General features: G+C 35.5%; 1 protein-coding gene across 1 annotated transcript in view; it reads right to left on the bottom strand.

The window, feature by feature from the left end:
* Ube2g1 (ubiquitin conjugating enzyme E2 G1) overlaps positions 1–13,903 on the bottom strand; it is a 96,499-nt gene that overhangs the window by 23,860 nt on the left and 58,736 nt on the right. The window contains exon 2 of the mRNA XM_047545082.1: positions 3,459–3,561. Within this exon, the coding sequence (XP_047401038.1) occupies positions 3,459–3,561 (103 nt within the window). The remainder of the gene's footprint in view (positions 1–3,458; positions 3,562–13,903) is intronic.

Genomic DNA, 13,903 nt, shown 5'->3' with positions numbered 1-13,903 from the left:
ACTCTAAATCTCTAATAGGGCTATAAAAGAATTTTTTAACTATAACAGAACTTTGCAATTATAAAAGAGTTTTAATAAGACCAGTTAGTTGACTACTTGTTTTCTATAATCACTGGGGATGTGCAAAATTCTAAAACACATACAATCTTAAGACTTCAAAACTTTTTACACCATGGCCATGGTAGGAAATAAAGCATACTCCCTGAATAGAGCACCAAAGGTGATAAAACAAGAGTTAGGGATAAAAAAGGTGTACATTGACCACTTACTATAACAATTTATAAAAATTTATAATTGTTCAATGATATCTGTGTCTCTTTTTCCTGTAAAAAACCTACTGCTACTCCTACCTGAAAATTTATTTCTGTGGTTAGACATGGGTATTCAAGCTACTTGATAATTAGTCTGAAAACAGCAGGTTATCCCACACCATTTCCAGAAATGTACACTTCACAGAAAGTCCAAAAAACTATTCTTGGGTCTGAGGATGTATCTTAGTGATAACGTGCTTACTGAGCATGGATGGGCCCTAGGTTCAATCCCTGAATGGCAAAAGGGGAGAGAGAGGAAAGAAAGAGGGAGAGAAGAAATGCATTCTTAACAGTGCTAGAAAGACTCAATAAAAAAAAAATTTAATGAAATATAACCTGAAGAGGAGTATAATGACTACATTCATATTCATGTTAACTATCAGCCTCAAAGCAATACTTGAATGTACCAGCCAATTACATGAATTGTAAATAATGTGGGTTGCCCCCTAGTGACTAAATGAAGACTAATAATGCCATTACAAAATTTCACACCAGATTTTATAAAATTTTGGTATAGTTAATTTACTATGATCTAATTGTTAAGTGATGAGCTAATCACTTAGGTTTGGGTACCATCTAAGTCTATGCTGACCTATTTTCAATTCCTCTACCCTCTTCACTCCACTGAAACAACAGTAACAACACTAACTTCCTTACAGTTCAGTGAACACTTTTTAAGAACTCTATGAAATATTGAATTCTTGGTAGCATTTTAAAAGGCCTACTTCCCATAAGGCCTTTCCTCTCCTCTTTGTCCTTGTATCTTCATAGCTACTTTCCTGTGGCCTTTTCACTGGACCCTGTCCTAAGCCAAGCTCTCTCTTCCCTAAGCAAAGGACTAAGAATCTCACAAAGACAATGTGTAGATATAAGTGGCCACCAGTGTCTCATTAGCAAGTACACACTCCAAAGGAGCTACCACAAATGCAGAACTCAGACCATCAGCCAATACTTTATAAATGGATAGTGAAGGTCAGAAATGGGTTTTATTAGTAAAAAGAATGGCCTGTTAAGTAGAATGCTTAGTGTTAAAAGTAGTTCTCTCAGATTAAGCTGGAGGTATGCTATGCATATATGTACCAGATAATAATATGTGTTACAACTGCATAATATATATACATGAAAAATAAATGCAGTGAATTCATTGAGTCAAAGGCTCAAGCCAGGATTCCTACCCAGTACTCTATACAGATAACAGTTTTGGAGAATTTCTCTCATTATCTTGTACCCATTGTAAGGTAACTAGATTGCCATCACCAGAATGTTGCTGTCTCCCCAAGGCACTGTGGCTGGAAAAAAAACAAAAACAGAAGAATGGACTTGAACTTTATTAGGCTCACAGACTAGGTTTTACATGTGCAACTACGTTATATATGTATATATGGTTTTGTGCACAGAACTTAAGAATCTGCTTTCAAATAACAAGATTGAGAGAGAATAGCTGTAAGATGGTTTTTAATGGCTACTTTGTTAGGTTGTTAAGTTGCTCATGGACATTTTTTTTTTTATTTATTTATTTATTTATTTATTTATTTATTTATGGTGTTGAGAATCGAACCTAGTGCCTCACACATGCCAGGCAAATGATCTACTACTGAGCCACAACCCCAGTCCCAGCTACTGTAACCTACCCAAAATCTTGAATGCTGTGGATTGGCCACATTCTGTCATTTGAATACAAAACATATCACTAGGAAATACATCAGCAAAAATTATGACTGGCAATAGTTACGACAAAACATAAATTGTTTTTTCAGACCATAGAAAACATGAACATCTACATTATGGCTCAGTTCTGTGTGTCTCAGCCAGTCCTGCTATAGAAGTAAGTCTGAAAATTCTTTCCTACAAGCTGTTTGGGGAGAGTGCGGGGCTACCACATTAGAAAACCTTAAATTGGGGGTGGAGCATGTGTGAGACCCCGGGTTTGGTCCTCAGCACCACATAAAAATAAATAAATAAAATAAAAATAAAGGTATTATGTCCATCTACAACTTAAAGAAAACCAAAAAATGATGACTTGACCACCAAAACAAAAAAAAGTCTGATGTGTCCAAATCCTTGCCTACTTTGTACCATTGAGGACCAAAGTTGAGTGAGAAAAGCGTGGGCCCCAAAATTCAGATCTAGATCTGTCCCTGTCACTCAGCTGTATGGTTTGAGAAAAATCACCTGATTTTCCACCCAATACCTCAAGTTCTATAGAAAGCATGAAACTTGTAAAAGGCACCAACATCAAGAAGTCAGGATGCGTCTTATAGAATAAATTCTTATAAATTTAGATTAGTCTACAAATACTCAGCAGTAAATAAGACTGTAGTAGAAAGATATTACATGTGGTAGAAAGGTACACATGAAATACTTGATAAATTCTTTTCTTCTATTACTCCTTGATACCACTACATTCTACTATCCACCTTTAAATCACTGGTTCGACAACTGGCATTCAGTTAATATTTTTATACCTTAGCAATAATTTATATAAACTAGAGAAAAATTGACATTAATTCATTTTAGGGTCAGAACACCTTTTCTATGATCAGTGTTCTGTGAGAACCCATTAGAGAACCACTAAAATAAATGATCTTAAAAGTTTTCTCCAGCCTTCATAAGATGCTGATATGTTCAATATATGAAAATTTCCTAGAAAAATGTAATCCTATGGTTTAATATTATAGTGTTAAGAATAATAAGATCTTGCTTCTTAAAATTATTATTTTCCATTTCAGGGTCAAGGCACAATAAGTACAAGAAAAGGGAAGAGGAAGATATTTTAATAGAAATTTTTCTTCCTTCTTGGTCCTTTCAAAATTAAATCTCCCAAGCTCTAAGATAGTAAGTAAAAATTATTTTTTATATAACCTCACAGTACGATAGCTTTGTAATTAATTTGTTCCAGGTATCAAAAGTATCTGAATTTCTGAAACTATTATCTATTTTTAAGAGCAACAGGTCTTAGACCTTAGAGTTTCACAAAGAACATAAGAACCTGAGGCATGATCAAATTCAGTACAAATGATTCTAAACATTGTCATTTCACCTGCTCCCTCAAAAAGCCAATTTCATTTTGGCCTGCCAAAATAATTTTAATTTCATTTTGTTAATTTCATTTTGTTAAAATGGAAATGTCAGTTCCATTATACTTACTAAAGTGTGTCTGGAGGACCAATAATAAGGACTTCCCATCGATAGAGATCATTGTCATCTATTAAACCTGCTGAAAAGCCTTCCACTGGATTTTTGTTGAGTTCTGTGGGAAAAGAAAATTTTGATCAAAACTTTCAAGCACATAATTTTCATCCAATGTACAAACTATAGGACTTGAGAATACATGTTTTAAGTTCTAAACCATCAAATGGGTATACCTTGCCAGGCAAAATGGTACCCAACTGACAAAACATTCCATTTCCATATTACAAGATAACATCAAATATTCAGAAGATCAACTTATGCGTTCTTCCTTCCACCCTGGTGTCCAGCCAAGTTCATACCATTCTAGGTATCCCCACAGTGGTCTTTAAGAAAGCTTAGTACAAAGCAGATGTCCAGGTCTATTCTCCAGAGATTCTAGCTCAGAGAGAACCAGCAATCAAATCAGAAATGATAATTCTGATGCTGAGGTTTTTAGGGCACATTTTCTTTGACAGAGTACCTAGTAATACCTTTTTCATTGGAATTTTCAGAGTTTAACCATCTCTTATTTCTACTAACATGTTGTATCTATTTGACATGGCCCCTAGGGACACACATTTCTTAAGTGGTGATCTCCCAAGTGACCCACCATAACCAGCACCAAGAGCAGAGGCTCTGTCTGTCCTGCCTGTGTGTGCTAAATGCTCTGCCAGTCACAGTTTCTAGCACATAGGAGTAGCTTCAGGAAAAAGAGCTGGTGTCTACAACAATTTCTGCGGCATCATGAGGTTTTCTCTCTTGTCAAGACAGTACCCTACACAGAGAAAGAATGATGAGGGTAAGTGGGGGACAAGAACAGAGACAAGGAACTCAAGAGGTGGGGGAACACAGGTCAAGAGGAAAGACCTTAGGGGGCAGGTAAGGGGGTAGGAGTATAAAACCTGAAGTGTTTTTGGAGATACAGGGCTAATATAATATAGTGACCTACTGATAGTGGACAAATCACAATGGGGATTCTTCTTAAAAACTTTAATGAGGTATAATTGACACTGTGAAGTACACATATGTAAATTACACAATTTGGTTAAGTATTGATGTATGTATACACCTTTGAAGTGACCACCCAAATCATGATAGTAAACATATATATCAATCACCAACAATACTATGAACTGTTTAACTGCAAAGGGAACTGAGGACAAGGAGAGTGGTTCAGAGAGGGCTTGCTGGAAATCTGAGTAAGTGTGTGATTCTCATGTAACACCTGCCATCATCCTCAAGACATTCCATCTAATCATGGAAGCAAGTGTAATACAATACGCAGTGCTATAAAAGACTGAACAAAGTGTGCTGGTAACTGAGAAGAAGGTATTAATTCTTTGAGAATTCAGAGCTAGTGTTATTCCAACAACTAGGATTTAACACCCCAACAGGTCAATGAAAAATGGAGAGACTCAAGAGTAAAAATATATATTTAAATATGAGAACTTCTTTCCTCAATATAAGACCATTATTTTTGCCTAGTAGATAAAGTGGACTTTTATAAACAGCTGAAACTATTATTGTATTTCAAAATACAAGAAATACATTTTTACTTTTAAACAGATATTCTACGTTTTTTTTTAAAGATTTAAAATGCAAAGACATGCATACCTTTACTGAGTGTCAACTATATTGCAGACATATGAGAAAATTAAGTCCCACTTTTACTGCTGACTAAAGGATACAGTGAAACGCCCAGACAAATGCAATATGGGCATAAGTTCTCTCACTTCCAACTGCTTTCCAGATGAACATTATTATATAATCGGCCCTCTATATCTATAGGCTCCACTTCCACAGATTCAACCAACCAAAGATTGAAAACAATATTTTAAAAGGGGTAGTGGTGCTGGGGACATTTCTAGGTGGTAGAGCATTTGCCTTGAATTCATAGAGCCCCAGGTTGGATCCCCAACCCTGCAAAACAAAAGAACTGCATCTGTACTGATTAGACATTTTTCTTATTATTCCCTAAACAATATAGTAAAACAACTATTTACATAGTATTAGGTCTTGTAAGTAATCTACAGATGATTTAAAGTACAAGAAAGGTTACATATAGGTTATATGTGAATATTATTCTATTTTACATAAGGGATTTGAATATTTAGATTTCAGTATCTGAGGGGATATCCTGGAATCAATCTCCCATAGATAATGAGGGACAACTGTATTACTCAGATCTTCTTCTCCAAATATCATGCACAAGTATCTTATTATAGATTTTATAATTTACCCAGAAATCACCTAGTCGTGGTTGTAGTTTCCAACAGAAGTCCAGTGAAGTTTTATAAAAGTAGGTTGTAAGCTCTGAAATTAACACGTTAAGGACAAAATTACCCTTGAAAATGTCCTTACACTTTCCATGAAGTATATCACTGCTTAATACTCTTGTCAATACACCCTAAGTTTAAAACTCTTATATTCTTTCGATGACATGATGTCTACAGGCATGATTGTGTCCACTGCACATTTCATTTAAGTAATAGAAAAAGTAAGGTTAAAAAATGTCCAACATCTCACTTTTATCATGGTTTTTGCCCCTGGCATGGATCCTCCTAGGTCTGGATCCATGAATACTTAACAGGTTTAATACACCTATAGTGGTGGAGCTTCATGAATGACTCCTTGAAGGTCTAGTTCAAGTAATATCCCCTCTAGAAGGTCTTTCCTAAATAATTTACCAAATAATCTTTTAATTTTTGCTAAATTCCTATTCATTATACTTTATTACATGGCACTAGATTATCATTAGCTTCCGATTCCCTGAGAAGTAAATAGGCAACAGGAATGTGTAGTAAATGCTCTAACAACACTATAGAAATGGAGGGCAGTCACACAAAAGAAAGGCACATAACCAAATCACCAAGAGTCAAAAAGTTTCTAAAAAGAAAAATAAGACAAAGGATTTGGGTGGAGGGCATGAAAGTACAGATAGAGAAGCATGTACAAAACTTGAAATACAGAGCTAGATCTACTGAAATAGGGGGCATGATTGAAATTAGACAGAATGGCAGAAACTGGATAGCAAAGGCCCTCAAAGAAATGTAAAAGTGCACTTTATCCAGAGAGCAGTAATGCACCTTTGAAGAGTTATTTTGTCTTTTTTATTTCCTCCCCCTCCTTATTTATTTATTTATATATTTTTTAAAAGAGACAGGGGTCTATGATGGCACAATTGGTCTTGAAAAGTGAGCCTCCTGCCTCAGCCTCCTCAGTGCTAGGACTGCATTCAAGGCCATGCTTCATGATCTGATCTGACCTTCTTTCTCTCTCCCTCTCTCAGTTTTGCTTTTCTCAACAATCGGGTGACCTTGTGAGACATCCCAGAAAACAATCTTATGTGTGTGGAAATGACATAAATAAAGCCATGAGGAAGACAAAATTAAAAGTAGCTATTAATATTAATCCTGGAAAGTGTATCTTAAGTATAGGGTGGTAGAAAAAAATGAATGCTAACAGGGATATTTAGAAGAGAAAATCAGTTAACCAAACTCAGTGATATGGGGGTTAAGGTGTTAAGTCAAAATGACATACAATTCCTCAAAAAGTTAAAACGCAGAGTTGCTATTTATGACCCAGCAATTCTACTTCTAGGTATATTCCCCAGAGAAATAAAGCATCTGTCCTCACAGAAAGTTGTATGTGCATGTATGTTTATAGCCCCATTGCTCATAATATAGCCAAAAGGTAGAAACAACTCAAATAGCTTCTTCAATGAATGAATGGATAGACAAACTGTGGCGTAAACATAATGGAATATTATTCAGTCATAAAAATAAATGAAGTACTAACATGATACAATTTAGATGAACCTTAAAAAACATGAGGCTAAACCAAAGTGTAAAACCTGTAATTCCAGCTACTCAGGGGCTGAGACAAGAGGATCACAAGTTCAAGAACAGCCTGGGAAATTTAGTAAGAAAATGTTCCAAAATAAAAATAAACAAATAAAATACAGAGGGCTGGAGAGGTAGTGCAGTGATAGATCCTGGGTTCAATCCCCAGGAGTGGAGGGGAAAGAAAATGGGGAGGGGGGGGAGAGCACAGGCTAGAGCTGTGGGTATAGACAGAGGCAAAGTGCCTGCCCAGCCTACACAAGGCCCTGGGTTCAATCCCCAGCACCACAAAAAACAAAAACAAAATCAGACTAAGTGAAAGAAACCAGACACATAAAATCACACATTATATGGCTTCTTTTATAAGATATTCAGGACAGGGAAACACAAAGAGCAGAACAGAGGTTACCAATGGATAGGGAGTGAAAGAAATGGAGGGAGAGTTACTTAATGAGCTTGTGGGAGTGGTTTATGGGCTCATGAAAAGGTGCTGGTGGTTACATAACATTGTAAAGACTAAATAATGGTTTGGTTAGAACACAGTTAAATGTATATTATGTCATTTTCACCTCACTCTTTTAAATGACACACAGGTTCACTAAAATGGGAAATACAGGAAGAAGTACTGGTTTGAGGGGGTGAGGGGAAGAACTGATGATGGGTTTAGTTTTAAATGCTTCTGGGATACAAATATATTGCTTTAAAAGAGAAATGTGGGGCTTTGGGGATGTGGTTTGGCAATGTGCCCAGCATGCATGAAGCCCTGGGTTCAATCCCCAATACTTCTAAGACAGGAAGGGAGGGAGGGAGAGAGGGAAAGAAGTGTGAGTTAAAGACAGAGACTTGGGGGTTAACAATATTCTTGATAACTAAGCCATTAAATTATTGACATTACCCGCAGGAAAATTATAAAACAGGAAGGATGAAACAATGACTTCTAGACAATACCATATTCTGAAGATAAAAAGAGAAGGTTTCATAACCACAGAGAAATAAAAAATCAGATAATTTATATCAAAGAAGCCAAAGAAGATGCATGGCAAGGACACAATAGCCAACAATGTTAAAAGGAATAGGAAGTCTAAATCCAGTCCACTATATTCAGCAAAAAAGAAAGCCAAGGTTGCCCTGGGTATAACAGGTTCAGTGCAATGGTAAGGCTGAACCCATGCAGGAAACCCTGAGCTGATAAGAAGTAGAAAAGAACAAATAGATTTGGGGGAGGGGGAGGTTCTGGGGATTGAACTCAGAGGCACCTAACCACTGAACCACATCCCCAGTCCTATTTTGAATTTTATTTAGAGACAGGGTCTCACTGAGTTGCTTAGCACCTCACTTTTGCTGAGGTTGGCTTTGAACTCACGATCCTCCTGCCTCAGCCTATCGACTTGCTGGGATTATAGGCATATGCCACCACGCCCGGACAGAATTTTTTTCTGAAAGTTTTGACAGTGGATGGAAAAGTGTAGTAGCAACAAGGAAATGAAATTCAAGCAAGTTTTCTAAATAAGAAAAGCTGAAAGATGTTGAAACCTTATTTGTGCATTTAAATGTTAACACTGATGCCTCAATACTACAATCACATGGATTACAGGTATAAACAAAGAGATATAAAACCCAACATACTCACTCTCTCTCTCTCTCTCTCTCTCTATACACACACACACACACACACACACACACACACACATGCACGCACACTACATTTATATGGATTAGGTATAAACAAAGAGATATAAAACCCAAATATATATATATACATATATGTGTGTGTGTGTGTGTGTGTGTGTGTGTGTGTGTGTGTTTAACACAATCATGAGTGGAGGTGGCCTCCCTAAACAGGATAGTCACATTATACAATATAAAATATTTTAAGTGCAGTATGACAAGAAAGTCTAACTACAAATGACTGTACTAGAGAATGTCTACAACAAAACAGATAAAAGTCTAACATGCCCAATACAAATTGTGGAAACACAATTAAGAGTTGGAAAGGGCCTAAAAGATCTCATTTCCCACAATCATAAACTTTTTTATTTATTTATTTTTTTAAGTTCTGAAGGAGGCAAAACTAATCAGTAGTATTAGAAACTAGGACATAGTTCTTTTTTCTGTTTCTTTCTTTTTTGGAAGGAAAAGTAAAAGTAGTATCTGGCAGGAAATGTGAGTAGGATTCTGGGGTGCTGGTAATGACATGCTATACATGATATTTATGTAGTTTTCTGTGTTATACTTCAATTTTTGAAACTCAGTAAATTCCAGTCACATGATTGTTAAATGGAAGTTAGGTGTACACACTATGAATATGGAAACCACTGTGGGTCAGATGTTCTACAACCCATGAATAAAAAGAAAACTGAAGACAAAGAAATGTCCTAGAGAGGGAAGATTTGAATAAGAAATGGAGAATGAGGCTTAAGCACAGTTACTAAAATATAGTCATTAAGCAGAATAAGACTAAAAAGAATGGGAGGAGTTTATGACAAGTGAAAACCCTACAATACTGAATTTGAATTTCAAGAGCCAATATGAATTCATAATATAGTTTTTAAAATGTATTTCTGAGTTCTATTAAAAGGCTTAGAAAAATGGCCTGTCTAGTGGAAATGAGCATCCCTACTACTCAGAAGATGGTCTCCAAATATAAATTTACCACTAACAGGGACCAGAGCTCTTTAGAGAAATGACTGATTCCTGGTCTAGGGTAAGAAATGTGTCAGGCTAATCTTGTACACACCAGATAAAATAAACTATTAAATAATATTACATGTTTTTGTTAAAAGGACTCAAGAGCTAACTTGAAGAGACTCTCATTGGCCAAATATGTGAAAATTTGAGTATCAAAAAACTTAATAATCACAAAAGACTGAAGCATAAATATGCTAAAATCCATGTGTTTATATCTGTGCTATCAAAACAAAAATCTAACTTATCACCATTACATTATTCCAGTAAACCATTCTGTTTTATTTACTTTTCATTCTATTCTTTGTTGTGTTTGTTTGTTTGGCATTGTTGGGGAGCAAACCCAAGGCCTCTCACATACTAGGCAAATACTCTTATCACTAAAATATATCCCCAACCCAATAATTACGTTTTTGGTTCTTTCGGGTTTTTTTTTTTTTTTTTGCGGTACTGGGGATCGAACCCAGGGCCTTGTGTTTGCAAGTCAAGTACTCTACGGAGTGAGCTATCTCCCCAGCCCACATTATGTTATTTTGAAAAGCAATAAAAAGGAAGTCAAAAAATCAAGATTTAGTGTTTCTTTTCTATATAAATTACATTGCCTAGTAATTATGATTTCATTAAATAAGGTTTCTCTCTATAGAAATAATCCAGTTAAAAAACTAAAAACAACATTGATACATTGTCATTTTGTCACTTCAATCTAGGCATTTTAAAAAGACAACCAGATAGGGTGTCTCTTGATAAACCAGCAAGTCATCATTTAGGAAATAAACCTAAACTTGTTTAGAACAACCTAGATACAACTGCCAATTTACAAAAAACACAAAAATTTAAAGGATATCCTTGGAACACATTTAACAAAATCTACCCTATGGGAAATTCTAAAGGAAAAGACCTGGAATCTACAGCAAATACACTGCATGAGGAGGTAAAAAAAGAGAGGACTAAGTTCAAACATTTTTAAAAATGTAACTGATGTGACATAAATGAAAACTGACCAATAATATAAGAAATTATGGTTAGCTTGAAGTATGATGATGATATTGTATTGTTTTTTTTTTCCTCCTGTTTCTTGAGAAATATTTATGACCATGTTTGGGATGTGCTCTACAATCATAAATGAGAGGGGCAGAGATACATGAAACAAGACTGGTGGCAACTAATACCTATTGAGGCTAAGTGAGTACATGGAGGTTCATTATATCAATCTGTCTACATCGGAATTATGATACATTTAAGATTTTTCTCAATAAGTTTTGTAACCTTGATATAGTATAAAATATTGTTTAATATTGTGCCTAATATTGTGCTAATCATCATGTAAAAATAAACCTCACAGGAGTCTCAGGAAAATGAAGTCTCAGAATAACATATAAAGTCCCAAGTGCCATTTTATACAGTACTTGACTAACTGCAATATACTCTGCCAACACCAAGCACTAAGTCTACTACACAGCCAACTACAAACTGAGATTTATAACCTGGATCTGATTTCCCTTTGTGTCTGTATAGTTGTGGTATCCTGCTAAGGGGAATGTGTGTTCCCATCAAGTTTATTTATGTACCACACAGCTGGCTATGTAGTCCATTTGTGTAGAATGCCTGGTTTTAGAGTAGCTTCTCTTTCAACTTTATTTTTCACTGTAGTTCTAGAAATAGAACCCAAGAACTCCTGCATGCTCTACAAATTTTTGAGATCACAGAACATTTTATTCAACACTACCAATTACTTCTACATATTGAGAGGGCTCGTCAAAATAATCCTCCTGACCTTGTTGGCACAGGAATAAACTTACGTTATTTTGAAAAGCAATAAAAAGGAAGTCAAAAAATCAAGATTTAGTGTTTCTTTTCTATATATGTAATGTATATAAATTACATGCCTAGTAATTACGATTTCATTAAATAAGGTTTAATGAAAGGTTTAATGAAAGGTCTAATACTGTCTTATACCACAAAACTGCCGCATACCTCATGAACAAAAGTTAACTGAGAAAGCTTTCCTTCAAACCTCCATCAATCAATCAATATTGGAAAAAAGTAATGTGTCAGCAAATAATTGCAAAGGTCTACTTTATTTCCAATACAGGTTTAAAGATCCATCAAATATTTACAGATTTCTGTTCAACTTTAAAAGTCTACATATTAGAATTTTTGTTTACTCTACACATTAATGTATCAATGCATTCTGTCCACAGAGTCTCAAAACTATTTAGAGGTTTTGTAGTTTACATTTTTCTCCTCTTAATTTCAACCCACATGAATTTCTTTTACTGTGCTTCAAAAACAAATAACACATCAGAGATTTTATCTTGTAAAGATTTTTGTCAATATGGTTCCAAAAGGATTTGCTTAGCAAAATGCAAGATCACATTCCTAGAATAACATTTAGACATTCTGCTACTTGCAATATTTCACCCTGCTTACATCCTCCTGCAATGTATCACCTCAACAAACACCCATGTAAGGGTTCATTAAGGGGCTGGGGTTGTGGCTCAGTGGTAGAGCGCTTGCCTAGCAAGTGTGAGGCCCTGGGTTTGATCCTCAGCACCACATTAAAAATAAATAAATAAATAATATAAAGGTATTGTGTCCATCTATGACAAAAAAAAATTTTTAAGGGTTCTTTAATATTATGTCCTAAGTGTATTATGGCTTGTACTTAAATATGGTTAGCATAATTAACACATTGCTGTCAATATTTTCTGTAGCAGGAATTCCTCAAGACAGAAATTATTATACCCTAACACTGTATTCTGTAGTTTTATGTAAATACCAACCTTCCTTGATCCCACCTATTTTTTAGAAATAAATAGATGAAATGTTTGGGGATTTCTGAATTTCACTTCACAATAGAAAATGTGGGCCATGGTATGAGGCACCATACATGGTATTATGTCAGATGAACTTAGGTTTGAATTCCAATTTTCTCACTAGCTTTGTCAACTTAAACAAGTCATTTCTTTTTCTTTAAGCCTCATTTTCCTCTCCCCTCAAGTATGATAAAACCCATAGCAATGGTGCAAAACAGATGGGGGATATTGTATGTGCAAAATACCACCATCTTAGTTGTCCATTTTCTGCCTTTGAAACTGCTCATTAGACTACAGGATATAAAAGGTATACGATCATGATGTATACCTTTCTTTTTTCAGTAAAAGTAATATAATCAATGTTCTTTAGAATCTTCAGAACAAGCCATGGCTTAAATACTTTTTTGAGGAATACTACCCACCTCCAAACATTACTCCCTAACTACTTGTTTCTAGTGGGAATTGCTACAAGGCCCCCACATCCTGAGCCATAGGAAAGAGTGAATGAGTTATTCTAGAAGACTTTCAAACCAGAATTAAAGAAAGGGAATACCACTTGGGGAACAGTGCTATTAAAGCCTGGGGACTTCTATGAGCCACAGTTGAAATTTCAGGGAGAAAAAGAGAATATGAGAAAATGAAGCCAAAATGAGAAATAAGCAAAAGAAAACAACAGGAAAAGAGGTTGGAACAGGATTCTGGTGTTTTTCTCACCTGGAACCACTTCTGCCCTCCCATAAACTTGGTTAACAGTAAAAATTTTCTTTTTCTCTAAGCTTTAGTTCAATTCCCTTTGCTCCAGTCTAAGAAAACCTTCTGATCCTTCAGAGTCATATCTTTAAGTTTCTATCCTAGCTGGTCTCTAGCCAGTTTCCCCTCCAATTCTGGTTAACAGCAGTTCTCAACTTCCCTTTCTCTCTCAATCATATCACCCAGGGAGCATGAGTGATTCTCAGTCAGGGATGCAGTGATATGACCAGACTCAAGGTGAGGGGATGAGGCAAGAATCACTGATCACTACTTCATCCAGATTTTCTAAAGGATTTTTCTAAAATAAATTAAGGTTCCTCAGTACAAA

The sequence above is a fragment of the Sciurus carolinensis genome, chromosome 3, assembly GCF_902686445.1.
Source record: "Sciurus carolinensis chromosome 3, mSciCar1.2, whole genome shotgun sequence".
In the NCBI taxonomy this organism is placed as follows: Eukaryota; Metazoa; Chordata; class Mammalia; order Rodentia; family Sciuridae; genus Sciurus; species Sciurus carolinensis.
This window is presented reverse-complemented; position numbering and strand designations above follow the sequence as displayed.